This window comes from Drosophila hydei, unplaced genomic scaffold (assembly GCF_003285905.1).
Source record: "Drosophila hydei strain 15085-1641.00,03,60 unplaced genomic scaffold, DhydRS2 tig00008125-arrow-arrow-pilon, whole genome shotgun sequence".
NCBI classification, from domain to species: Eukaryota; Metazoa; Arthropoda; class Insecta; order Diptera; family Drosophilidae; genus Drosophila; species Drosophila hydei.
Window position 1 is genome coordinate 1060759 of NW_022045835.1, and position 26446 is coordinate 1087204.

A 26446-nucleotide genomic window follows, 5' to 3' on the forward strand; every position below is an offset into this window, starting at 1 on the left:
TCACTGTGCTCCTCACGCCGCTTGCTCTGGTTTCTGGCCCTGGCCAATTCATCATCGGGGTCTGCGTTTATTTATGTTTGCGTTTTTAATTATGTCGCATTGGCCGAGCGCTGAGCCAACTGAGCCAACTAAGTTTGGAAGTGTGCCATGTCTGTGTGGCAAGCAGCATGCAGCATGTTGCATGTGTGGCACGAAGCTGCGGATGTGCGGCTCGTTGCAGCTGCAGCGAAACAAAAAAAAAAAAATAACAAACTCAACTTTGATTTACAGCTTTTACTTTTGAGTTGCAGTCGAAACCCAAAAGCAAGATTCGTAATTGATACCCTAGCCCAGGCATTACGAATGCCCTGTTTGATTACACTTTAAGTATATATAGATATATATAGATATATATATTTATATATATATATCTGATTGCATTGTGTGTCTTAACGGTTCAATAATCAGTCAGTCAATTGACTCAATTGCCAATTGTTGTTGGCCTCATCGAAAGGTGAAAGTCTCTCGCTCCCTACCCCTCTCTCTCTCTCGCTCTCGCTCTCTCTCTTAAGCTGTGTAGGCGCAAAGAATGCGCCTGCAGCAATGCAAGGCATAAAAAAGAAGGAAATGACAACGTCATAATACATAATCCTCAACGCTGACATCAAAATGCCAATCAGACGGCATTTGGCTTGCAGCTTAGTCAACTCGACATATTGCAAAAGGGTATGCTGTGCCAGGCAACTAATCCATAATAATAATATTATATAATCTGCCTATAGTTTGCCCGCACGACTCATTGAACTTAACTTATTTTAATGCTGATTAAAGTTTAGTCATCAGCAAAAAAAAATCACGATTCAGTTCAATTATTAAAAATATATAAGGAATATGTTGATGCTATAAGTATATATATATTATAAATATATAAAATATATATAAATATAATATAACGTATACGTAAGTATATAAATATACAAAATTTCTAGTTAAAGGCAAATAATTATAACTACCGAGAGACTGGGCTTTGTTATGATTGTTTTATATAAGTATTCTGAACTTCAGTGAATATACGTAGAAAATGAAAATTTGCGTAATTGTATGTAATTTTTGGGTGTATGTAGGTAAGAGCCTAAAAGTAGGCGAGTAGTCGAGAGAGGGGCAAGAGCCCGTATATTGTACATTCTTTAGTATATATGTTATATATATATATCCTAATATTATTGTTAACAAATTTGTTTATTGTCTAGTATAAGACAGATTGCAAATAAAAACAGCAATAAAAAAAAGAAAATATATATATGTATATATATATATATCCTACTATATCGTATAGACGTATATCTCAAGCAATTTTTATTTCCATGAAATCTGCTAAAAGCAATATTGGACTTGATCGATTCATTTCCATTCGAGTGCGAAGCATAAGTTTAAAAGTCATTGTAAGCCCAACTCCATTATCATAGAGCATACATAGTTAGATTTATATTGTATAATATCTATACTAAATACATCTGAACTTTTCATATTTTAAATATACTTGACACATATAAAAGTAATTTTTTAACTTTTTGTATGCACAAAATATTTTAAAGTTTATTATTTTTTTTTAAATATTTGCAATTTAATTAATTATTAAACTAAAGCTCTACAGGGTATCCTTGTCGTATGCCAAGTTTTGCCTTCCATTTGCTTCTTTCTTATATGCAAACGTAAACACAAATACGCATTGTTCAACATTTTGTGTGCCAAAAACAAAAATTGATTGTTTATGCTGGAAACCAATGCAAATCTCGACTTTATTTTCATCTCTTTGGCTTTTATGCGAAAAATGCCTGGGGAATTGGGTTGACGACTCTCTAAATACAAGCAAATGTGTGTTAAATGCGACAGTCTGAATCACTGTTGACATAACCATGGACATAAATAAAACGACAAAATGATGAAGAATCAGCAAAAAATATTTCTATTCCACATGTTAGAGGACTTTTTAATATTAGGAACTGATTACATAAACCTTTTGTTATATGTTTATAGTAAAATATGTATTTTATGGCATTTGAAACATTTGCCTAAATGACTAAGTTAGACAGAAACTTGTAGACGAAGGATGCCCAATTAAGACATCAACTTCAATTTGTATGCCAACTCTTCACCATATATATATATATATATATATATATATATATATATATATATATATATATTGCTAAATAAAAGGTTTAAAGCAGTCATACTTAAATAAGTCATAGAATCAGTTCTGTGTATGGCTCAAACTAAGTACGTTCTATGCATTGTCTTGGAATACGAACCCCTAGGCTACCGCTGTGTATCTATCTGAAATATTTAGAAAACTCAATTCCAAATCTTCGCTTACTATTCAGCGTTCAACTGCTTGGGATTTGAACCCGCTCTGCTATAAACGAGCATATCTTATCAACATTAATAAAAGACTTAAAGTACCACCCATTTGCGCTACTCTTTTAATTCAACCTGCTCAGCCTGTTGCTCTTTAAAACTGAAAGTCAATTGTGCCGAAGGTCCTGTAACTATATCCTGCACCTATTTGTCTTTTGGTCGTTTTTTAGTTGGCTGCTCCACATCACATGTCAGGCAACATTTAATTTTGTGCTCGCCGTTGACAATTCATAATACATGCTTATAATTATCCTGCACCCTTTGCAGGCTCACTCATTCAGCCAGTTTTGCACCACCACCACCACCAGCCGCTTTATGTCAGCCCGGGAAATTTACGGTCACCTTTTTGTGTTATTAATTGCCGGCGGGCACGAACCTGGAGCGAACTCCCGTGCCTTGTCCTTGGTGACTTTAATGCTTGTCGTCGCCAAATGCAAATCATAACCGAGAGGCAAGCGCTAATTGGGTTGACTACGAGATACCTGTACCAGATGTGAGTAAACTGCAGAATAAGCTAAGCCAAACATGACTAGATATTGTTTAGAGTAGCAGCAAGTGACGAGGAATGAAGACCAGAAATTGTAAATCATAATATGAAATATAAATTATATTATAAATGAAGAGCTACAGAATGTAGAGCAATGCAGTTCAAAAATAAACTAAAAATATATTTCCTTCTTTTGAACCAGCTTTGGTTAAAATTCCTACTTCTAGGCTCAAGTCAATCTAGCATTATTTAGGAGATTTATAAACATATAAACTAACTGCCCACAGGCCGAGCATACCCTTTAGTTCTTTGCCTGGTGCGGGTATCAGCGTATAAATATTAAAAGCCTAATTAATTTAAGCCGGCATTCCAGTTTATTGTATTTATTACATTTCGTTGCCAATAATTATTTTAGGGCAAACGCAAACGCAGCGGCAGGTGTGAAATATTCACTCGATTTTCCAACAGAGCTCCACAGCTTTACAGCTGCTGTCTCTCTCTCTGTCTCTTTCGCGCCCTTTCAACTTTTTGTTGTCATTTAACATGCAATAAAATTGTTAAAATAATTAAAGTATATTTAAGCAGGATTTCAGTGCAGCAGCCGCAGCAGCTGGCAACATGTTTAACAACAATTTGGCCAACTAAATGCCACAGGACATGTTTCGTAGACATTGTCCTGAGTCCTTTCTGCAATTAGCACGTTTCCATTCCATTTTAAATTTATACAGCGTCGTAGTGCTGCTTGCTCTGATGATGTCTGGACTCCATTTGCCACGTTTATGCACCTGCACAAATGATTGATGATGCGGATAAATATCTATCTCTTATATGTATGTGCTTAATATAAGTCTATATAAATAAATATCTATCTCTTATATGTATGTACTTTATATAAGTCTATATACTTTCAAGCAAAAGAACTTTATTTTGAAGCTACTTAAAGCATTTTAACGAGCTTTACCCTGGAAATAAGTTATTAAAGAACATTTGCTAATCGGCACAGGATAATGACAGTCTTATGTATCTGGAAGCTTATGGTATCTGGCGTTTATGGTATGCAATTTATACTATAAAATATATAATAAAATGATCGATATTTATCGATTATCGGAGATGAGTTATAGAAAGAAAAAAGAGTAAACTCGAATTGCTTATGATATATTGGAATATAAATTAACATTTTCAATTCTAAAGCTATTGTAGCTTACGAGAACCCGCATTTGGGTTCCTGATCAAGAATATATATACAGTACGGTGTCAGCCACGCCTCCTGCTGCCTGTTGCAGAGATTTAAAGAAAACCATGTTACCCTGAAATCCAGATTTCAATGGGTATCACGAATCAATCATCAAGACAGACAGTTGCTTACACCAATGAAGAATCACAGCATTGTTTATCACAGCTCGAAATTCTCAGTTATAAATCACGCACATACGCATTTACTCATCTATTATTCTCAAAATCTAGTCAATGTTATTGTAAAGCTGTTTAATTAATCAAATTCAATTGTGTTCTTTCGCTTCAATACGTATTACCGCCTCACTTGGCTCACTTCTTCCACGCGCATTGTTGAAATTTTTACGAGTTAGGCACAAGTAAAAGTAGTTAGCCCAGTTTTTAAGCACACTGAGTGGCAGGCAGGCAGGCAGGAGCAATCAATGCATTGGCCATAGCCATAGAAATAGCCATATCCCATGTCCATATCCATATCCACATCGATATTGATATCGCCTCTGGCTGCAGTTGTACTTTTAGTTTCATGTGCTGCAGGTGCCACTCCATGCTGTACAAGTTAACTTACTGCCAAGCCATTCACTCTGAGTACTCTAAACCCGACTAGATGCAGATGAGGTATATTAGCTAGTTGATGAAGCTTGTCAAAGAAAGATATATATGATATATATAGTGTATGACATAGGGTATATGGATGCTTTCTGTTAGAACACACTTCACTCTGGCCCAAGTTAGTGTATGAGCAATTCGTTGTACAGCTTGACAATTTATCCACTTTTATGATGTTTCCATTGGAGCTGCTGTTGCTGCTGCTGCTGCTGATGCTGTTCATATGGTTAACCGATATTGATGGATAACAAGTTGTTGGAAAGTAGGTGAGCCGACAGGCACAACAACAAAAAGGAGAGAGAAAAAACTGAATGAATGCATTTGAAGAGTTCGTCGCTTCTCGCTTGTGAATGCCTCAACTGCTCATGAATAGTAATGAGAATTGATTCGCTAAATACCTAAATTAATACTAAATGAGCATTCAATTGTGCATTTATAATGAGTGAAACCGTTTGAAGACCCATTGAGAGGAAGAGACGAAAGAAAATCTAGTGGAAAGCGTTAATCGACATAAAGTAGAAGCTGTAGCTTCAGAAAGAATTGATTTTCTAAGACTAATACCTTACTCAATAGGTTGGCAGATAGTTAAGCTGATAATCGATCTCATATCTAATGAGCTTCATAAGTAGCTCTGATGTCAATAGAAAAGAAGCCATTGAATTTTATCTTTAAGTCTAGTCTTATCTGTTTTGGAATAGATTACCCTGTTGTCCATATGAATGGGTTATGTAATTGATAATCTTTAATTTGCTTTACTCCTGAATGAATTACATTTAACTTTTCTTATTCTCCTTCATATCACTGTCTTTATTACAAATCAAACTTCAAGCCAATATACTCCATTTCATCGTATAAACAGTGCATTTCAGCTGCAATTCTAGCAACTTGTGAGTTCTTCAAATCGTTAGCCAAAACTTAATCAGTTTTTGTCTTTGATCTTTGACCGTGTGACGGATCTCAATATCGAGCTGTCAGCCAGCAGATCCTTTAAATCTGTCGACTGCATCCGTTGAACACACAAAAAGGCATTTGGCACTGCCTTTCCCTATTTGCCATTAGCTGCAGAACGCGTCGATGCTTTGAAGTTGCGCAAATGAAGTTGTTTATGAAGAAAACTCGCTCTCTACCTCTCACTCTCTCTCTCTCTCTCTCATTGTCTCCCTCTCTCTAGCTGTGTATGGCATAATTTGCTGAACTTCTAAATTTGGCGCAGAGATCATTAGTGGCTGCACAGGATGCAACTGAATGAAAGAAAGAAAACAAAAAAAAACACACACACACAGAGAACTATTTTGATTCCCCAAATGAACATTAAAAGTTCGCTTTTCTTTTGTTGTTGTTGTGCAAAATTTGGTGTGACAAATTGTCTTTGGCTGGCGCATTTCGACTTTTGACCCACTTGCAACTTGGCGACTTCCTGGGCAACAAACCGATTCCTTCTCCACATTATCACTGTTTGCCTTGCACCTCACTTAGCCGAGCTGCGTCAGCAAACGAAGCAGCAGCAGCAGCGCCCAGAGCCGTAGTAGTTTTACCGTCATCAATGGCAGGGCGTACACTGAGAGAAAAATGTTTGCTCAATAGTAACGTAAAGTGGGTTAACAGGATATGAAGCTTGTGGAAGTTTTAGCTCAAGTCACTTGAATGACATTCCAGATAAGCTAAGCTAAGACAAGCTCCATGATTAGTCTCAGCAACCCTAGGCATCTATATCCATTTGAATGTGATATAGAAAATAGCTCACTATCGATAAAAATCGATATTGAGCTTTAACTTTCCAAGGTTAAGCACAATGACTATCATGAATACTCTGCTGCCAGCAGAGAAGTTTCTAGCACTTCTCTTGAACAAATTCAGTTAAGTTTTTAAGTATTTTCATTCTTCTTTAATATTTTTTTATATTTTATTACTGCTAAGCGCTTGTCTTAACGCATTTCCCAACTGGCTTTCGCATAAGAATTTACAGCTTAGTTCAACAAATTGTTGACCTTCACCTCGTTGAACCCGTAACATTTGCAATTCAAATTTTCTCTCAGTGTAGCTGGAGTGTAGTTGGAGACTGTAAGACTGTTGCCACCGCCATCATCGGTTGGCATCTTGGCACAACGCGTCGCCTTCGAGTCTGACCCAGTTTCTGGCTTATGGCAGACAAATTGTCTGCGCCTTACAGATTGTTTATGATGCTTTTGAACTTTGGTTTTTAAAGCGCGCAGAAAAACTACAATCGCTACAGCGACGTCATCGTCTCTATGTAAGGTGGAAAGTGCCATGTGATAAACTAGAAAAATTCAATTATCTTTGATTTTGGGCGTAAAGTGGAGCCAAGTTAAAGGTTTTGTTGTTTGTCTGCAAATTAGTTTTCCAGCTATTTGGCCACATTTGACACACATCAATGGATTTTATTACACTCTTTACGAAGGGGCGGAAGTATTCACCCTCTTCCACTCTATCTCTCTCCCTCTCTTTCTATCACTCTCGCCCTTTCTGTTAGGTCAACTCTCACTTGGCCTGTTATCGTCTTATTATAAGCCGCACACACACATGCAAAACTAGTCAGGCTCAATGTAATTATGACAGCAAGAAGCACTCATATTCGACATCATTTGTCCAACGCGACACAGCGGGCGAGTTGAAGTGGTTAACCACACAATGTTGCCCCTGTCAACAGGCTGTGCAGTTGAAATGCTGCTGCAACTGCAACTGCAACGGCAACGGCAACGGCAACTAATCCCCACTGCAAAAAAACACAGAAACGAAGCTAAATAGCAGCCGCACATAAAACTGTCAAAAAATTTCCAAGTGTGTGTGTGCGTATACAAAAGCACAGTGCGTGCAAAAAGTCCATAAGCTGCGAAAAAAAGAAAGGCTTCAAAAAGCTGCATAAGAAAATACTAAAAAAAAGCTAAAAATAAAAAAAAAATAATAAAAATGAAAAATATACATAATAAATAAAAAATATTTAATAAATAAATAAAACAAAGCAAAGCTGCAAAGGAAAATAATAAACTAAACTCTGTCAAAGAAAATACTAAATAATTAAATTATGAAAAATATATTAATGAAAAATAAATAAAAACAAAGTTTAAATCAAAATAAAATATACATTTATTTTTTATATATATAGATAGGCAATCTTAATTTTCGATTTCAATTTTAATATTTACAAAGTAATTTATTTGCACAGCTCTTAAGTTTCCTTAAAGTTTCCTTTATTTAAGCAAAAATCTAATTTATTTGAAGTATGCTCAAATTTCAAGTAGTATATGTGTGTTTGTGTGTGGCACACGGACTGCCAGTACGCACTGTAGTGCATATTTTGTACGCTTTTGCATTTGGTGCTGTTCTTGCCAGACTTTTGCGGCTGCCACATGTCCACATAGCAATGCTGCAACACGCCAGTTGCACAAATCAAGTCAACAATAGAGGAATTGCATTTAAACATTCTGCCAGTTGTGTAGCTGCCCAAAAGCAGATATGACAGATATCTGCAAATATATATTTATATATCTGCATCTGCATATGCATAACTCTGTGTGCGTGTGCCATTGACTTTGCAACTTTGTGGAGCAATGTGAGTGATGAGAGAGCGAGGCGACCATTGAAGGTGCAGACAGTTCTGTCAGTCGGCAAACAAAGAAGTTTGTCATCATACATATTTGCACTTCAGCATAAGTTGGGCGACTGTTTGGGCTGCTGCTGCTACTGCTGCTGTTGCCACTTGTATGGGCGACGCATAGCAACAGCCACCGGAAGTGCAACTCAAACAGAAAAGTCCGGCATGCATTGGCAGCCCTTGGCTGCTGGAATACACACAAAAGCAAAGAAACTTTTTTTCATTTGCTGCTGCCAGTCAAAGGCGTCTCCATGGCAGGATCTTCAGCTCCTTCTCCAGCTGCAACTGCCACCGCTGCTATCAGTGTTGCTGCGGCAACACTTTGACAGTGTTTGCATTCGGCAATCATATTTTCTTTTGTCTACAAAGTTTTTCGCTTTTATGGCAACAGCAAACCCTTATCGCATTAAGCTACTGCACTCGGTACACAGACAGCACAAAAAATATATATTCATAATTAGCTGAAAGTCATTCACTTAGTTTTGACAACAAAAATTGGAAGAAAATCGTTTAAATAAGCAGACAAGCAGCTTAAGCAAATTATATTTAAGCACTCTTTTTAAGAGCACTTTTTACCAACAATCAATACGACGGCAAAGCTTAACGGGAATATATCACATTAAACAATTGCCCTTTGTGTATGATGAAATTCTGTTTACTTGGTTATTTGACGAAACTTAACGCTATTAAATGCACCGAAAATAGAAATTTCCCTTTCGAATCATTTTCTTTATAATACATAGTTATTGAAAGCTCAACAAAAGCCAATTAATATCACGCGCTTTTTAACTTAACTAGCACAGCTAATTTGCCCACTTGAAAGCTTAAGCCAATTAAATCGTTTTTCATGCAAGCTTAAGTATTTTTAGCACTATCCTTAGCCAATACTCAAAAAGGCATTAAAGCTTAACGAAAGTTAATTAAATAACATGCATTGAAAACATTCGAAACGCCTTAAAAGCTTTATTAAATTACTCAACGTAGTAAAACTTAACTATCAATAACGCATATAAATTAATATAAAGATATTACATTAATTTAGTTCAATGTCGTACTCTAACCAGAGCCTGCACTCAAAAAGGCATTAAAGCTTAACGAAAGTCAGTCTAATTAATTGCATTTCGAATTAGGTATTTTTTAGTACTTTATGAGATTAGATGCCTTTGCATTACCAACTTGGCAAGCCTAACGATCAATTCCGCTGTTTAACGAATGCTGTCACTTTCAAGTGTTGATTAAGTCTTAAAGTTGCAACAGCTTCACCAACTTTTGCTCCCTAATATTGCATCTCACGCTCATTTATTCGCTGCTATTCGGATGTATATATATATATTTCGTTTCTGTGGTACGTGTGCGCCCGCTGATTGCCGGAATAGATAAAAGCGGCGCAGACGCTATAATTATGGCTGGCTAGCACTTTTTATTTCATTTTCACTCAATGAAGCGCAATAATTGCTGCGATTAATGCAAATTCTTCTAACGCTTCAAAGGCATAAAATTTGACTGCACAAAAGGCGGCACATGACCGTAGCACACGCCCATGTCTGCACGCCCCACACATAGTTGGGCGAGACAAACTGTTGTCAACCCCTTGCTCGACTCTAGCCTTAGCCTCCTTGTCCCCTTTTTCGCTTCCTTCGCCTTCCCCCTTGGCGTCAGTTAATGCTGGCAATGTGTATGCAAATGAGTTTCCAATGACTTGGTCCGAAAACAAAACAAGCAAGGATGATGTCTCTGCTGCACTTGAACTTGGCTACGAACCCGGTCTCCAACTGGGAGGGGCGCTAACCCAGTCGTTCGTTAGCCATTAGCTGTGTATGTGCGTCTGTTGCATGTGTCAAGAAGAAAGCGTTGCCTGTATTATAGCAGAGTATGCACTTTTACTGCCAATCTTTATAAGTGTGCGTGTGTGTGTGTGAGATCGTGTGTGGCATGTCCCTTGTGGCTTGTCCAACTTTAAACGCTCAACGCAATAAGATAAGAGAACACCACAGCCATTTTTTGTTTAATGCAGGTCCCTTACTTTACTCTCTTATCGGACACTTAAAAAGCACTTCACGTTGACACTAAAAGCCTTAACAGTCGATACACCTTTCAATTCGTTATTGGACTTAAGTCACAGTTTAACAAACCTTTTGCATACATTTTCTGCTTTGACTTCTGCCTATAAATTCACACTATTTAAATATTCAGTTTGTTCATCTTATTTGCCGCGCAACGTTTTAAATGTCAGCGCCAGTGTTAAAAGCTTCATTTATTTTCACACAGTCTGGCAACTCTCAGAGTGCTATCCACTAAAGTGATTTGGCGCCCAACTTTTAAAACCCGCCAGTCTGACAACACTTCAATCCAGCGTTACCACTTAGTACTTGTTGCTTTGCATCGAGTTGGCAGCGCTTTTATTTATATAAACAAGAAGCAGACAAAACGCTTATAAAACAATTTCAGTCATTGCCAAAACCGCCGTTAAAAAAATCGTGCAAATGTCCAAGCACACATTAATAGGTACGTTTAAATCGACACAGACTTGGATTGATTTCATAGTTGGATTTGCCGACAGGTGGTGGCACTGGCTTCATTGGCAGTCATCTATCCAAACATCTTGCGAAAAATGGCTATGAAGTAACTGTAATTTCCCGTATGCCCGGACCAAAGCGCATCACCTGGCACGAATTGGAAAAGCAGGGCATACCAAATAGCGTGGACTCTGTCGTTAATGCCACCGGTCAGAACGTACTGGATCCGTCCAGGCGCTGGACGCCTGGCTTTCAGCAAAATGTATGGAATTCGCGTGTGAATTCATCGAAGACTCTTAGTCAGGCGATACAAGCAGCGCCAAAGGTGAAATCGTTTGTGAACTTATGTGGCGTCAGCCTCTACCCACCGTCGGCCACCAAGACGTACACAGAGGACGATCAGGGCGAGAATTACGACTACATGTCGAGCCTCTGTCTGGCCTGGGAGGAAGCAGCGCGCTCTGGTGATACGAAGGATAAGCCCTGCAAGTGTGTAGGTGTGCACCCACATATAGAATTATAGTGTATCAATATCGATTTTCCAACACTAACACTTTAGAGCATTGTACGCACTGGCGCGGTCGTGGGACGCAATGGCGGCATGATTCAGTCCATTTGGCTGCCCTTCAAACTGGGTCTTGGTGGGCCAATGGGCGCCGGGAATCAGATAATGCCCTGGATACATCTGCACGATCTGTGCGGTCTCATCCAGCATCTGATCGAGAATTCTGAATCGGGTGTCTTCAACGGTGTTGCACCGGAAATTGTTAGCAACAAGGGCTTCTCACAGGTGAACCATTTTGGTTTGAATTGTTGACTCTATAGATTGACTAATCTGCTAATTCTTCAACTGCTTCAGGCATTTGCCAGCGCACTGAATCGTCCCTGCCTGTTTGCTGTGCCCGAATTTGTGGTTCATGCCATCTTTGGCAAGGAGCGTGCGGCGCTACTCCTGACTGGCGCCAAGATACAACCTAAGCGTACGCTCGCCTCTGGCTATCAATTCAAATATCCGGATGTTAAGTCTGCCCTAGCCGAAGTCGTCGGCAAATAGAGAGCCAAAGAAGCGGCAGCAATTGTGTTAAATGCTTAATATTGGCGCATTGTTAAACTATTTATTATTTAGAATGATCTTAATTTGTATTATATATATCAATTAAATTAGAGCTTGTACGAGGAAATGTTTATATTTGTACATACATACATGCGTATATGTTTGTTAATTAAGTCTCTGCACTTGAGCATTGTGAAATTGTATAATTTGCATAATTGTGGAATTTAATTTGTTTATGAGCTGCTCAAGGCCAACAATTACTTTTATTATATTATTGTACCCATTGAAAATGGGAATTCAGAGTGACATGGATTTGTCTAAATGTATGTAACATGCTGCTGGAGGCGTGGCATGGGCGCATTGTTTGCCATAAATGTATAAAAGATTGGAATAACAACTCGCCACAGATGTCAGGGTATATTCTAGCTGTTGACTCTCGACTAAAGCACTCTTACTTTTATAAATTTGTAATTGGTTGGAGTTTCCAGTTTATGAAATGCTGGAGAGAGGTAGAAGAGGATAGTGCAAAAATAGAGAGAAAAATAGAGAATAATCAAGGTGTGGCACAAAAAATTAAAAATTCTCGAATCTGTATATTATTAATGTGATTATTTTACACAAAGAGCTAAGCCACCCACACACAAAATAAATAACTACAGATAATCCGAAATAAAAATAAACTACAGAAAAAAACCGATGTCGATTGAATTAATTAGGCAATCGAAATAATTACTTAGCAAAAAAGTTAATTCCGAATGAGCAAAAAAAAAAGAACATTTATTTGCGCTTCATGATCAACTAAGAACGCCTATAAAACCCTCGTCACATGTCATGTCTAGCTCATTCGAAGCTGGACCATTGGAAGTGCTAAAAAATGATATCGAAATCTGAGCAATTATTGCTCATCGTTGGGCTCGCCTGTTTGGTAAATGAAACACGAACTTGAAAATGTTAAATGACTGATTGAAAATTATTGTGAAACAGAGCGTGGCCCGAGCGGACGTCGACTGCAGCAAGAGGCCGAAGTTCGTGAATCCCATGAGCTGTTGTCCGCTGCCGGACTTTGCCACACCCGAGGTGAAGCAGAAGTGTCAGGAATATATTGTACCTCCAACTGAGTCGGGTGACGAGCAGAGACGTTCACATCGTCACCATAATTTCCTGCCACCAGTAAGCCTGGCCTTTTGCAGAGATCTTCAAATTATGCCGATCTATAACTCTCTTTCTCTCTGTCTCAACAATTAGTGCTACATCTCTTGCATCTTTAACGAGACAGACATCTATAAGGACAACGAAGTGGACGTCGATGCACTCAACACCTATTTGAATGACATCTTCAAGGACAACGCTGAGCTGCAGAGCATTGCGAGTGAAGCTGCCACCAAATGCAGCTCTAAAATGAACGAGTTCAAGGACAAAATGGGCAATCGGCCACGCCCATCGCCACCACCTGGCGCGCTCAAGTGCCCCCATAAACCTGGCTTCCTGGTTGGCTGCATCTTCCGCAAAATCATGCACAATTGTCCCGCTTCCATTTGGAACGATAACCAGGAATGCAACGACGCTCGTGAATTCTTCAAGACCTGCAAGCCTCCCAAGGGCGAGCGACCAGGTGGGGATAACTAATTGCAGCAACTCCAAAGCACTTACCTAAGGAACAAAAAAAAAAAACAAAATTCAAAATATCCTAATAAAATGTGTATGTAAAAAAAAGGTTCAATCTGACCTCGCTTATACCCAAATAAAATGTGAAGAAATTCATAAAAAAAAGAGCAACTAAAAGTTGATATTGTCGAGCCTATATCAGTTTGAATATGGGAACTAATGTGTATGTTATAGGCTGAAGAAGTAATGAATGTAATGAAGAGCTAAATATAGCCATATCCGCTCATAAATAATCAACGTTCCATAGTGGAAGCCTGTGGAAAGAACAAGCTCAGCGTGGATGTGTTCAAGTTTGTATAGAAGATTTGAGTGCTGGGTATCCGCAAGTCGAACACTCCCGCCTAGTCTATTCAGTAAGCATTGTGGTGTTTCAAATTCTTGGTTTTTCTGTGGTTTTTTTAAACAAGTTTCATTCTTGGAGAATTATCAAAACCCTTTTTATTCCTGGCTTGAGGATTTCCGATATTCATGAGCTGATCCATTTTTGAGTTGCAGCCTCATCACCTGCTCTCAGCAATTCGAAGCTGTTAAGGTAAACAGCGCTCACTGTTCATTCCATTTCAGTTCTATGTTCTTATTGAAAACTAATTTTGGAGAAAAGAGAACTTCAGTATATAACGAATACCTTTGAACTACCCGACGTAGTCGCTGCTCGCCGCTACTGATTATCTCCTTCAACTTGTCTAGGGCAAAATCAGCTCAACGGACAACAAGTCGTGTGATTCACAGACTTCTGCTTCTTGCTGTAGTCCAACTAGATTAGTCATGCTCTGTTTCACAATTACAATGAATTTTTAATTTATTATTTAAAGCTCATGTTCCATTTGGACATTTCCATTTGCCAGACAAATCCCAATAATTGCTGAGATTTTGATAGAAATCTTTTTGCGCTTTCACTGCTATGTATGAGCTAGTTCTGAACCTGAATATTGACATATTATATATGGAATATTATATAATTATATAGATATTATATAGAGTAAAGCCCAACTCTTATATCGAACAACTGCTGCTTGGAATCGAGCTCTCTTTGCTTGGCATTGGTTTGGAAAGAATTTAAATTTAAATCACAGAACTCTCGAAGTGAAGTAGAAGCTGATTCTATGAATCCAAGTTTCCTGTTAGAATTCCCAATTAATTCTAACTCTATAAAGCTTTCACTCTTTTCAACTCTTTTTCTGCCATTGTTTTGCTGTAATTTCATTTGAAGCAAATGCATTTGGATCTAATCGTAATTGGGTTTAGTCCTTGCATAGTATCCTTTGTATCGCTTATCTGCGCTTTGCACGTCTGAGCGCGTAATGAAATAGAAAATTCGATTTTCCGCAATTGAAAATTTCTTATCAGGCAGCTAAGCAGGCGGGCAGCCAGGCAGCTTCAGTCTCATTTGGTCCCTGCTGCTAGCAACAACCGGACGTGTCGATGACGAGCATTGAAAGCGACTTGACGCAGTTTGTGGCGCATTGCCGGAAGCAGGAATTCAGCGAGTCGGAAATGCGCAGCATATGCCAGCCAATCCTCTGGCATTGGCGACTATTGCAACTGAGAAAGTGGATGCAGTGGCTCCTGCTGCCCGGCGTGCTAATCTATCTGCTGTGGAGCTACTGCGATACTTGCGCCTGGACATTGAGCGCCCTGGGGCGCTTGTTGCTGATAGAGCTGCTGCCCTACTGGAACTGGACGCCCTACTACAACGCCAAGTGTCTGATCGAACGAGCAGCGGAGCAGAGCACTGATTGGCAGCCAAAGGCGTTGGGCAAACACGAAACGCTCTGGGAGAACTGTGAGCTGTGCGAGCAGCTAGGTGAGCAAGGCATCAGCTGAACTCTCTAAGACTGAACTCTCCTAATTCAATTCCAGGAAGCATACCCGTAGTCTCCAATGCCAGCTACTCCCTGCTGGAAGCGGAGTATCTGGAACGTGGTCTGCCAGTGATTGTGAGCGACTGTCAGCTGGAGCTGAATTTGGACAAGTTGCTGCAGCGCATGCTGGATAGGACACCAGAGCTGCTGGCAAGCGAGCCTTGCGATGTCTCCAGCAATCTAATGCTGCGACGACTCTTCAGTTTGGATGCTGCGCTGCAGAAGATACCCACAGCCTCCGCCTGGCATCTGCAGTTCCGCAACTGTGAATCGAAAGCTGTAAAGGCTTCGCGTCTCTATGCAGACAAACCCTACTACTATCCGGTGCATCTGGAGCCCTACTATTCCAGCTGGCTGCTGTTGGTCCATCAGCTGAGGCGTCCCCAAACGGAGATCTATGTGCGAGGCCTGATCTTTGTGCAACAGCTGAGTGGCCACTTCGACTGGCAGCTACGTCCGAAGCAGCCCTGCCCGGACTACAATTGTCCTAACCTCAGCTTGCGCTTAGATGCGGGCGAGTGCCTGGTCTACTCCACGGATATGTGGCGCCTCAGCTATGGCGTGCAGCAGCAGCCAAATGGCAGCGACACCTCAATTGCCACAGTGTTCGAGGTGAATTGGCAGCTATAGAAAACGTGACAAAGTGGAATATGAAACCATAAAGAAATATAAATATATGTAATACAGATAAATTATGTTGAGCCGGGCAGAATCATTGCAAGTCTCCATACTGTCCCAAGTCTATTACAGATCGATATCCATAGATTTCCCACTCAAATGAAACTTTAATTAAAATAAATTTTCGAATTGTCCAAAATGTATTTACACAGAGATAAGGATTACACATCAAGTAGACAGGATATGCATTGGAACTTAGTTTAATACTGTTTTGTTGTGCTTCAGCCTTAGTGCTCGACTCCCTCTAGGCCCGGCGGCACTTGGCCTCGACGAGCTTCTGCAGCGTGGCTGTCAGACTGTTGATGGCATCGATTTTCATGCGCTCGATGCGCTCCTGCTGCACCAAGGACATCTTTTGGATTTGCAGCTGTTCGCGTTGCAAATTCCGCTGCAGCTCCATCTTCTCACGCTCCACGTCCAGCTTGCGCTCGAAGTAATCCTTCCACCAGACATCGTCCTGAGGCGGCGGCGGCGGCGCCAACTGTTCGTACAGCTTGCCCGACGAAGCCATCACCATCTCTTGGCTATCCGGTTGCTCCTGAATGCTGGTGCTGCCCGTCTGATCGGCATCGTACTCCAGCTTGGGCTGTCGCACCTCCGACAAACTATTGCTGTCCTCATCGAATTCATCATTCGATTTGCTATCGAGCTGCAGCTGCAACTGCACCTGCGGCTGCAGCAGCACCTGATCCACGGGCGTTATATAGGGCTGAGAGTCTTGCGGCGTTGCTGGCTTCTTTTGAAAATCCGCTTGCTGCTGTTGCTGTGACTGCTGTGGTTGCTGCTGCGACTGTTGCGGTTGCTGTTGCGCCTGAGACTGTTGCTGCTGCTGCTGCTGTTGCTGCGTCGGCGTCTGTGGCGGCTGCAGCTGCATATCAAAGTCGGCCTTCTTGCCCTGCAAATACTTGAACATCTCCTCGAAGAACTCCCAGTGCACATAGCCGGACACGTATTTCTTGTTCAGATTCTTGTTGTAGGTGATGAGTATGTTGTGCCACTTCTTTTGCACCTTGGCCGCGCTGTAGCGGAAGCCCAGCCGCTGCAGCTGCCGCGTGCAGTGCAGCCACAGTGCCGTTCGCTTCTGCCTGCCCTCCGTAAAGCTGCCCTCCATAGGTCCACGTATGTGTATGAGCGCACGCGTTGCTTCCGTTGTCCAGGCGCGCTCGTATGGACCACGGCCTATGCTATTCACGCCGCCCGACAGATCTGCCTCCTCCAGCAGACAGTCATCGTCCAGGTCATCCAGCTCATCGTCGCTAATGGGATAGGCTGAAAGAAAAGACAACAAGAGTTCAACACCTGTTGCATGTTGACAGCTCTCACGAGTTGCGCAGCGTCGCTCTCACGCTCTTGCGTCGCTCTCTCAGCTTACCACCCACCACCCACCACCCACCACCCACCAGCAGCAGCAGCAGCCGCCCACATCCTAGTTAAACGCCCGCAGCTGAAAGGATGCTAGCGCTGCTGCCGCTGACGTACAAGCATAGCTAAAGCTGCAGGATACACATTTTCGCAGTCTTAAATCAAAATCAAAATCAAAATCACAACTAGCACACACACACACACATACATTGACATTTATATATACATTTACTGTTATAGTACTTACGCTCATTCTCCTCAGCGCTGCCATTATTGTTCGCTGAACCATTTAATACAAGTTGTGCCATTTATTGATGATATTTATAATTAGTATTATTAATATTATTATTGTTATTTTAGATTGCTGCTAGGCTATACTATTGCTGCATTAATTAAAATTGATTTTATGACAGCCTACTCAACTCTCGTCTCGTCTCGACTCAGCTACTCAGCCTAGACCTGGCTGCTCTCAATAGTTTTCTGTTACTAACCGAAGGACATTTTGTGGGCTGCAGGCTGCTGCCAGGCGCTTAAGCTTCCACTCTCTCTGTCTCACACTGGCACTCGCTCTCTGTCTCTCTCTAGCACATACGGCATAAAGCTCTTTAACTGCTCTCTGAACTCAGATCTGTGCGGGCTGCTGTGCGGCTAGGTCATAGTATTTGAAGTATCTAGAACAAATGCTGATTGACTGTAGATGTATTGTGAAATCTATATACATGTATATATGTAAACATATATGTATATATACACTTACATATATTTATTAATATATATGTGTTATGTATATATGTACGATATATTTAGCATCTGCGCACTATTTCATAAATAATATAATATAATGGCTTAAGCACTCTTAATCAATGTCTAGACTAAAACTTAACATTACAGCTATAATTGGAATTTAAATAAAGATTTTTAAATTACTGTATCTTAAGACCTATTTCGAAGACAATTTAAATTCCATGCTAAGAGTTTCTAGAGCGAGCTGTTACTTAACATATATTATTATTTTTACTCTAATGTAATGTTCATCGTAAAATCTATTTAAGGTATTTTTATATCATGTTTACTGATAAATCATTGAAATTATTTACATTTGGAAAATACGCTGATTTACAAACGAATAAGAAGTTATAAAAAAAAAAACAAACAGCTGTCAAGTAAACAAAGAAAGAAAATAAATTAGTGTTATTAAAAAAATCTAAATTTTAATTAATTTTGAAATGTTAAAATATAAAATACTGATGATATTTATTTTGTACTACTTTTTTCGGGTTCGCTGTCATCGCTGTTCACTTCTGGAATTTCTCTAAATCATACACATATAGTTATGAACATAAAAATAAGCTCTGTTTTAAATAGTTTCTTACTTGAAATATGTCTTGGCCAAAATTTTTAAAATGAACATTAAATGTTTGTAAATGCAGCTAATCATAGCCACAATTCAAAATTCAAATATCTGGCAGCACAGTACGTGATCAGCTGACTTTCATGTCAATTGCGAATGATTGCCGTAGAGCGCTGCCAGCTTTCTTGACGATTGCCGGTTATTTTCCCCAAGTTAGCAGTACCAAACGCAACAAAAGTGCGCGTGCTAAAATATTTGTTGTCGGAATTGTTACATTTGCCTATTAATATAACTAATCACGAATATATAAAATATAAACTGAGCTAAAATGCCCGCCGTCGAAAAGTATGTGATGTAAGTGTCTTGAATAGAAAAGCAAAGTAGATGAGCTTAAAATATATTACTTTGTAGATACGACTGGAAGCGCCTTTGGCAAATGGTATCTGGCATACACTATGAAACACCCAAAGGCACAGTGCGCGATGAGCTGATGAATGTTTGCTCTGAACTGCAAGCAGGCGTCCTACAGTTCAAGCCAAAGAGCGCCTCCAATGTGCAGCTATCCACGCTGCTCAATGAAAAGAAACAAGAGAAACTGTTGCCCTTCACAGAACGTCTGCAGGAGCTGCTGAATCTGGAGTCCGCTCAATGCTGGGAGATATTATGTTACTATCTGACTAAAGAGTATCGTGGCTCTGCCAGTCTGCTCACACAGCTCATATCCACAGAGACGAATATGACTAAGCTTTTAGAGGACATACGGCACTATTATTCTTTGGAGCGCATGATTGTGCTGAAGATTGTAAAGAATCTGCTCGTATTTTACCTAGTGCCCAATCATCCGTATTATGTGGAGTACAGAGAAGTTGTGGATAAGATTACACTGGAGCGTCTACTCGACTCCTACCTCAATCAACTGGATAGTTTGATTAATGAGCTGCCTCCACGCAAACTGCTGTCAGGCGAGGGGTTCCATTGCACGGATCGACTGATTAACTGGTCGGAGCGCAATGCACGCGAGACCAATGAAGTGTTGCACATTCTGCTGCTGATCAGCGAACATAAAAATCTTAATTTGACTCAAATCAAGCGACTGTTTTCCACCATTAAACAGCATTCGTTCGGTCGCATACAAAACTATCTCAGCGAGACCAATCTCTATCATAAGGAACTGATCAAAAATCTAACCTATTCAGAGCTGATGTTGTTGCTCAAGTGTCTGGACAGTGATAACGGAGAGCTAATCGAACAGATTATTGATGAACTTCATGTGGATATATCCAGCATGCATCATAGGCCAGAGCATGGGCCCTTGCTACTCGTCTGGATGCTGTTGCGTTTGCGTGGCACCAATGATGCCGACGATGCATCCAGTTTACTACGTTGTCGCCAGCTGGGCAAGCGAGCTGTAGAGCTCAAATGCTTCGAACTGCTGCACAGCATTGCAACTCATGCCATGTTTGCCGATGACAGCCTGCTCTCTCGCATAGTTAGAAAAACCATCTACAATCAACTGTGCTATATGTGCGACCTGTTCGATGGCGATGGCAGCTGTGCCCGGTACGATGGCATCTTTCCACTGTTGTGTGAGCTGCTCTCCTGGCCGCAACTGGCCAAGGACTTCTGCAATCGTAAAGGTTCGTTTAAGCAATAAGCATAAATTGTTACCATTATTGATGTGTTCTTTTTCTAGATGATGGTGTGCGATCCTTGTTTAATACTCTACTCGAGAACTTTCCTGTGCAGTTCATTGATTTAGCTAACATAGCTCAGGCTTTAACCAAGGGCGGCCAAGGCAACTATGTAAGTTTCAGCTAATCCTATCTGTCGGCTCTATTTGTCTATTTTGCTATTACTTTCACAAACAGATCAAAGCTCAGCTGGAGTCGCTTCCCATGCTGGCACTGCTATATGACGAGCAGACACACAAGCTCAAGGAGTTGGAAACGAATGAGTATGAGCTAACCAGCTCGCTGCAACCATTTCCACGCATCGATTTTACACTGCCTGTTGGCACCAGCTGCACCGCTGTTCAGCATGCCAATGGATTCTATATGCACTTTCGCTGCCAGGTGAACTTCTTCAATGCGCTGCATCATGAGATTAATTGCCTGCTGCGTGACAAGGCGCAGCTGCACGGCGACTTCGAATCAAATGAGCGCGTTTTACGTGTCGAAGCGGGTCTCAAGTATTTGGAGCTAGCAGTGCAGCGCACCAAATCAATAGCAGGCATCAGTTCTGAAATGGTGCATCCCACAGAGATGTGCATCGATTTGCTGAGCAAATTTAAGAGCGTACAATGCCCGCCTGCCCGCCTCTTATCCATTTGCTTAAACGTTTGCACTGCGCTGCTGCCCCTCGTGGATGAGGAGATCTTTATGCGTGTCAGCCATTTGGATATACTACCCACAACTAGCAGTCAATCGCTGCAGGACTACAAGCTCTGTGCGAGCGCTGTTTACTTCGAGTCGCGTTTCCTTGGATCTGTGATCGATAATGTGGAAAAGAAGCAGGAGCGTTACGATTTCCTCTTGGCCTATCTGCACTTTCTGCGCACCTATACAAAGCTGAAGCGTCAGCGTTACCTTCAAGTTGAGATACCAGGCTTGGTCTTTCTGCTGCGTGACGTCTTTCCGCACTTGCACACCTGGCACTTCAAATCCCAGCTGGACAAGAACAAGATATACTTTGAAGTGCTCAGCTTCATATGCGATCTGTTCGATATTGTGGGCAGCGGCAGCGAGGTAAAGTGCGAACAGCGACAGCTGCTACTCAATGTGTGCGTCTACTCTCTGTTAAATCTGGATAATGGTCTAATACTCTTGAGGTATATGTATAAAGCAATACTTATAGACTTTCTAATAACTCTTGTTTTCTCAGATTTGTAGGCGTTGGCAATGCCTTTGTTCAATACACCATGGAACTGGAGACGAACTGGATGCAGCAGCAGCCACATGGACTCATGATGCTTGTTCGTCTATCGATGCGCATATTGATGCAGGTACTGTGCTTGAAGAGCCATGTATATGGTACGAACACGCTGTCACCGCTGGAGGCGCTCATCTATACACAGCCCAAGCAGCGGGATACGTTGCGGATTATACCCACAGTTTGTAGCTACATGAGCAACATATTTGATCGCTGGCTGCCCATTGTATCCTGTCGCCTGTTGAAGCGCATTGCGCTGGAGTTTAATATGTCGCTGTTGGCTTGCCTGGACATGGAGGCAGATCAAATCCGACTGACTTTCATGCAAAAACTGCCCGATCAACTGGAAAGTGATTCGATTAAGATAGCCATACTGGAGCTAGTGGATGCGTGCATAGCCAAGCAGCCCGGTGTCACAGAAGCCTTCTTCAAAGTCAACTATGCGCATGATAAACGCTCCTTTTTTGGCAAGGAGTGCACGCCCTGCATTGGGGACAGCATTGTCACCTACATGAAAGAATTCCTGGATGCACTCGATGAGGTGCCCCTGACCATACAGCAGACGCTGCCCTGTAAGATCATGAATATATTTCATTCGCTGTGGAAGCACAATCTGCAGATGCTTGTGGATGAGCTGCTCACACAGCCGCATTTCTGGAGAAAGCTCTGCAGTCCTCTCTTGGCCAAGCCCAGCAGCCAGCCTCAAGTGAGGGTATACACGCAGCTGATAAACATAGTCTCCATCGAGATCTACAGCACGGGCAACAGCCAAAAGGCCGAACTACGCGAGGTAATGCAGAAATTCTTCGAACGAGATTGCTTTCAGCAATGGCTCGACTATGTCTTCGATATGCCCAAGGTGCCGGCTACCCAGAGCTGCAATGAGGAGCTGCCCGACTGGATTTGCTGTTTGCAATCATTTAAAGACCTCATTGTCATATTGCTGAAAAAGCAGCCCAACTTTATAACGATACCCGATGCCCAGTTCAAGCTGCTGGCTAAGAAGTGTCTTACAGTTCTCGTAGAGCGGGCCAACTACTTGGAGGATATGCGTCCCTTCATTATGCTATCCGAGCTGTACATATTTATACTATTGCAGTTCAAGCAGGCATACACGAGCAACAGCGAGGAGGAGCAGCAGCTCATGGAGCAACTGCAGCAACTTATGTCACGCATATGCGCCTGCTACGCGGATTTGCATGTGCGCGCTAAGGAAGCCTGTCTGGCCATCATAACCAAGTGTGCGCATCTCTACGCGAATCTTCTTATAAAGGATTCAGCGATCTCTCTGCGATTTCTCAACTCTGTGGTCAGCATCATCGGCTCGGAGCTGCAGGATATGGAGAAATCCGTAAATCTGGATCCACAGGCTCCACTGCAACTGCCACTAGAGGAAGCCAATGGTGGCCTCTTATCCGCGAATTCCCTCATCTTATGCCTTAATCTACTAAAGGCAGTTGCAACAATCTTTAATAGCGATGGCCCCGGTAACTGGGACCTACCGTTTGTGTCGGTGCGCCTCTTCCAGCGACTGCTACACTGCGTCTCTTACACGCTGCCCATCCATAACAAACGGACGCTTAGCATCCAGCTGCTGGACGTACTGATTGTGTTTGCTAAGAGTAACTGCTCCAGCGAATTTCTGCACTGTGATGTGGGCGAGCATCTGTGGCTCAAGCTGCTGCCGCCTCGCGAATTGCTGCATTTCAAATACGAGTTCAACAAACCAGCAACGAACGATGTCTGGACTATGGAACAGTGGTGGCCCATCTACTCGCGTGGCATTGAGCTGGTCAACATCATCTACGACAAGCACAAGAAATGCTTCCTTCACGATGTCATTCAATTTGTGGGCATACATGAGGTCTATCTGGTGGATTCGCTGCTGCTGGGCAAACAGTCTCTGGAGCCCGCAGCCATGCAGCTAATCAAGGCGGCCATCTCACTAGTGGCCAGCTTAACGGAAGATCACAAGGAATGGGCACAGGAGCACTGCTCGGCCATGCTCAACATTATGGTAAATAAGAGTATGTTTAATCGAGATATATGACTTATAGAACTCGTCTGATTTGCAGAGCGCTGTCCAGGGCTTGATGTGCCACGCCACCTCAATGTTTCATCAGCAGCGCAATTTGAAATGCTTGCTCGCGGGCAGACGATCGCAGCTGGAGATATTGCGCAGCATGGAATCGATTACCATTGACGATGAGATCATCAATGCCTGCAATGAGTAAGTTGTGAAATTATGTCACGCTCAGCTTCAGCAACTAATCTCTTATCCAACAGCCTGACTGACATTATTATATTCTGTGTGAAGGCAATGCAAAAGTTTAGTCCTGATTTGTTGGACACCCTTTGCTGCAGCTACTATGAGCCACACAAATGGCAGCCTTTGCTGGATGTTAAATTTGGAGCGCCCAAGCTGAATGAGAGCAACATAACTCTCACTTTTGGCATGGTCCTCAACATGGTGACCATATATGTAAAGGCCCTGACTATGGTAAGCAGAAGAAGACGTTTTCATGTTTATACAATATTTGATTATATTTTTCTTTCTATATAGCAAAATCACGCCTTCCACGAGGTGCCGCTCAACGTCCTGCCCACCGTGGAGCTTGGCGAGGTGACAGACCACATGGGCTCTGGCGAGAAGTCTGACGGTCAGCGCAGCTTTACACACTCTGTGTCCACTGCCAGCTGCCCTTCGAGCGAATTGCTCTGTAATTTGGATGGCCAACTCTGTCTAGTGGCACTCGAGCATCTGCTCATGTTGGTGGCCTCGCAGAGCATCTATGTGATACGCTCTCCGGAGCTAGAGCCGCGCTGGAAACAAATTGTGCGACGTGACATTAGCAGCGAGTTGCTTAGCTTCCATGAGTTTGTGCGTCGCAAGGTGATTGTAGACTATCGGGATTCTCGCTGTCAGTGGGTAAGACGCAAACATGGATTGTTAAAGTTCAAGCCAACGAACATGGCGATGAGCACAGGAAATGCTTCTGGTAGTCATCGCAACAACGAGGTGGCACGTCGCACGAGCAGTGCCGCCAACGACCTTCGCGTAAATGTGGTACGGCGCCTGCATCTGCAGCAGCATCCCCAGCAACATCAGCAGCAGTCTAGCAACTTGGAGATGACTCGCATGTTGAGCCCCATTGGAACGCGTAATTTAAGCAGTGGTCATCAGATGGCAGCATCTACACCCCAAGACTCAACAGATGTAAGCGAAACACCAAGAGCAGTCCATCGAGACAGCAGGAAACGTTTTTATGCGGGAGATTCAAAGGCCATTGAAGTGCAGTACTTGCAGCCACCTGCAGAGCCCATCTATTGTGAATTGTCGCAGGTGCAGCTGGTGGAAGAGGATTATCTCCAGTTAATGTCTGCGCTATTTGGCGTTATTCCACAAACTGAATAAGATTTTAGTTTAGAGAGATGTATTCTTATGTTAGCAGTTATTAGAAATTTTTAAGATTTTTTGTAAATTATATACATAGTTAAATAAAGAAAATGGAATAAACTCACTTCGTTGAGTACTTTTTTTTCTTTTTTTTTAGTATTTTAAAATATAAAAAAAACAAAAAAAAAAACAAAAACAAAAGTATTTTATTATTATTAAGTGTAGAACCTGTACAATCAAATTTAGTATCTGAACAATACATGTATATATATGAAATTAAAACCAAACCACAGTCACATTATGAGGAATTAAGGAGATAGTTTACAGCATTCCCATCGTTTTGGCAAAGCCTTACCGTTTAAGTCGTCTCAGGGGTCTGGCAGGGATTAGACCTCTTGGAAGTAGGCTTCGGTGTCGTTGCAATCTATCCGTGTATCTGCTTGTATGTCTTCCAATCTGCACTTCGACAGTAAACAGCTTGAGGTCTCTGTGGAGTATTGAGCCGCGTATATACCAGGGAGAGTTGGTTATCTGTCGTAGTACTCGGTTCTGCAATAACTGAACCCGCTTGTAATTGGATTTGGCAGCAATTCCCCAGATTTGCACTCCATAGAGCCATATCGGTAGGATACACTGCACGTAGACAGCTTCTTGCATCTCAGTGGCAAGGTGCTCTGTGACGACATTTTTTCACCGCAGCTTTGAGGTGCGGCCCAAAAGTGAGACGCCTGTCCAGTGTGTGTTACTCCCGCCAGCTGGATTGGGGGTATGCATTGTCAGCCTTTTTAAGGTGATCGTTGAGTACTAAAGTTTTCTGCTGGGTGTATTTTCAACTATTTCAATACATACTTTTGGGATGGTTTGAAAAATGGGCTATTTCATAAAATACTTTTAGGCTGTGCATCAGTGACTACTAACTTTTTTTTCAGGGTGTATTATCAGCTATTTTTTCGTAAAATACTTTTAGGCTGAAGGTCTGAGCAGTGCAATATTGGTAAAAATTACAATTATAGCATACTTTTAGGGCTGGAAATTAACTATCTAGCAGCAACCCAGCCAGCTAGCCACAAATTTTGATTGAAATTCGACTGAAATACCAGGCGAACAGAAATGAGCAGTAAGTAACTGCACGTCATCATGGATAAAAACTTTTGTTGTTGCCCGGCTTTGAGGGGCAACTGCGACTGTGGCTTGTCCGCAATGATTCACCAAAAATTCGACCAAAGTACTAGGCGCACAGAAACGAGTAGAAGGATGAAAATGTTATTTAACATAATTATTTAAGTTAACATTC

General features: G+C 41.6%; 5 protein-coding genes across 9 annotated transcripts; 4 read left to right on the forward strand and 1 right to left on the reverse strand.

Annotated features, from left to right (window-relative positions):
- The first annotated feature begins 10537 nt into the window (after window positions 1–10537).
- LOC111605211 (epimerase family protein SDR39U1) lies at window positions 10538–12050 on the forward strand. 2 transcript variants are annotated; one of them, XM_023323633.2, is made up of 4 exons: window positions 10540–10844; window positions 10900–11348; window positions 11415–11645; window positions 11715–12050. In XM_023323633.2, exons 1-4 carry the CDS (start codon window positions 10823–10825, stop codon window positions 11907–11909), a joined length of 897 nt encoding a protein of 298 aa, XP_023179401.1. In that variant the 5' UTR covers window positions 10540–10822; the 3' UTR covers window positions 11910–12050. The 2 variants fall into 2 exon arrangements, with proteins under 2 accessions (XP_023179403.1, XP_023179401.1); XM_023323635.2 differs by lacking the exon at window positions 11715–12050 and having other exon boundaries at window positions 10538–10844; window positions 10900–11344; window positions 11415–11539.
- A 692-nt stretch (window positions 12051–12742) lies between these two features.
- LOC111605238 lies at window positions 12743–13680 on the forward strand. The gene is made up of 3 exons (XM_023323674.2): window positions 12743–12834; window positions 12894–13079; window positions 13155–13680. Exons 1-3 carry the CDS (start codon window positions 12784–12786, stop codon window positions 13533–13535), a joined length of 618 nt encoding a protein of 205 aa, XP_023179442.1. The 5' UTR covers window positions 12743–12783; the 3' UTR covers window positions 13536–13680.
- A 1190-nt stretch (window positions 13681–14870) lies between these two features.
- Window positions 14871–16206, forward strand: LOC111605208. Its single transcript, XM_023323625.2, has 2 exons — window positions 14871–15378; window positions 15435–16206. Exons 1-2 carry the CDS (start codon window positions 14997–14999, stop codon window positions 16064–16066), a joined length of 1014 nt encoding a protein of 337 aa, XP_023179393.2. The 5' UTR covers window positions 14871–14996; the 3' UTR covers window positions 16067–16206.
- Window positions 16207–16254: 48 nt separating this feature from the next.
- On the reverse strand, window positions 16255–18173 carry LOC111605206 (putative uncharacterized protein DDB_G0294196). 3 transcript variants are annotated; one of them, XM_030225205.1, is made up of 3 exons: window positions 17968–18173; window positions 17724–17756; window positions 16255–17383 (listed from the first exon to the last, which is right to left on the reverse strand). In XM_030225205.1, exons 1-3 carry the CDS (start codon window positions 17975–17977, stop codon window positions 16359–16361), a joined length of 1068 nt encoding a protein of 355 aa, XP_030081065.1. In that variant the 5' UTR covers window positions 17978–18173; the 3' UTR covers window positions 16255–16358. The 3 variants fall into 3 exon arrangements, with proteins under 3 accessions (XP_030081065.1, XP_030081064.1, XP_023179392.2); XM_030225204.1 differs by lacking the exons at window positions 17724–17756; window positions 17968–18173 and adding an exon at window positions 17494–17653; XM_023323624.2 differs by having other exon boundaries at window positions 16256–17383; window positions 17724–18173.
- Window positions 18174–19096: 923 nt separating this feature from the next.
- LOC111605205 (nucleoporin NUP188 homolog) lies at window positions 19097–25220 on the forward strand. Of its 2 annotated transcripts, none has more exons than XM_023323623.2 (8): window positions 19097–19172; window positions 19239–20464; window positions 20521–20630; window positions 20696–21654; window positions 21708–23772; window positions 23831–23985; window positions 24042–24255; window positions 24319–25170. In XM_023323623.2, exons 1-8 carry the CDS (start codon window positions 19156–19158, stop codon window positions 25168–25170), a joined length of 5598 nt encoding a protein of 1865 aa, XP_023179391.2. In that variant the 5' UTR covers window positions 19097–19155. The 2 variants fall into 2 exon arrangements, with proteins under 2 accessions (XP_023179391.2, XP_023179390.2); XM_023323622.2 differs by having other exon boundaries at window positions 19101–19181; window positions 24319–25220.
- Window positions 25221–26446: the final 1226 nt, after the last annotated feature.

Coding starts and splice junctions, on each gene's coding strand:
- LOC111605238 (XM_023323674.2), top strand. CDS start 12,784: ATGATATCGAAATCTGAGCAATTATTGCTCATCGTTGGGCTCGCCTGT. Junction 12,835..12,893: donor TCGTTGGGCTCGCCTGTTTG/GTAAATGAAACA, acceptor ATTGTGAAACAG/AGCGTGGCCCGAGCGGACGT. Junction 13,080..13,154: donor ACCATAATTTCCTGCCACCA/GTAAGCCTGGCC, acceptor CTCAACAATTAG/TGCTACATCTCTTGCATCTT.
- LOC111605211 (XM_023323633.2), top strand. CDS start 10,823: ATGTCCAAGCACACATTAATAG. Junction 10,845..10,899: donor GTCCAAGCACACATTAATAG/GTACGTTTAAAT, acceptor ATTTGCCGACAG/GTGGTGGCACTGGCTTCATT. Junction 11,646..11,714: donor GCAACAAGGGCTTCTCACAG/GTGAACCATTTT, acceptor CAACTGCTTCAG/GCATTTGCCAGCGCACTGAA.
- LOC111605205 (XM_023323622.2), top strand. CDS start 19,156: ATGCCCGCCGTCGAAAAGTATGTGAT. Junction 20,465..20,520: donor GGACTTCTGCAATCGTAAAG/GTTCGTTTAAGC, acceptor TTCTTTTTCTAG/ATGATGGTGTGCGATCCTTG. Junction 23,986..24,041: donor ATCATCAATGCCTGCAATGA/GTAAGTTGTGAA, acceptor CTTATCCAACAG/CCTGACTGACATTATTATAT.
- LOC111605208 (XM_023323625.2), top strand. CDS start 14,997: ATGACGAGCATTGAAAGCGACTTGACGCAGTTTGTGGCGCATTGCCGG. Junction 15,379..15,434: donor TGAGCTGTGCGAGCAGCTAG/GTGAGCAAGGCA, acceptor ATTCAATTCCAG/GAAGCATACCCGTAGTCTCC.
- LOC111605206 (XM_023323624.2), bottom strand. CDS start 17,784: ATGGCACAACTTGTATTAAATGGTTCAGCGAACAATAATGGCAGCGCT. Junction 17,384..17,723: donor CAGCGCTGAGGAGAATGAGC/GTAAGTACTATA, acceptor CTTTTCTTTCAG/CCTATCCCATTAGCGACGAT.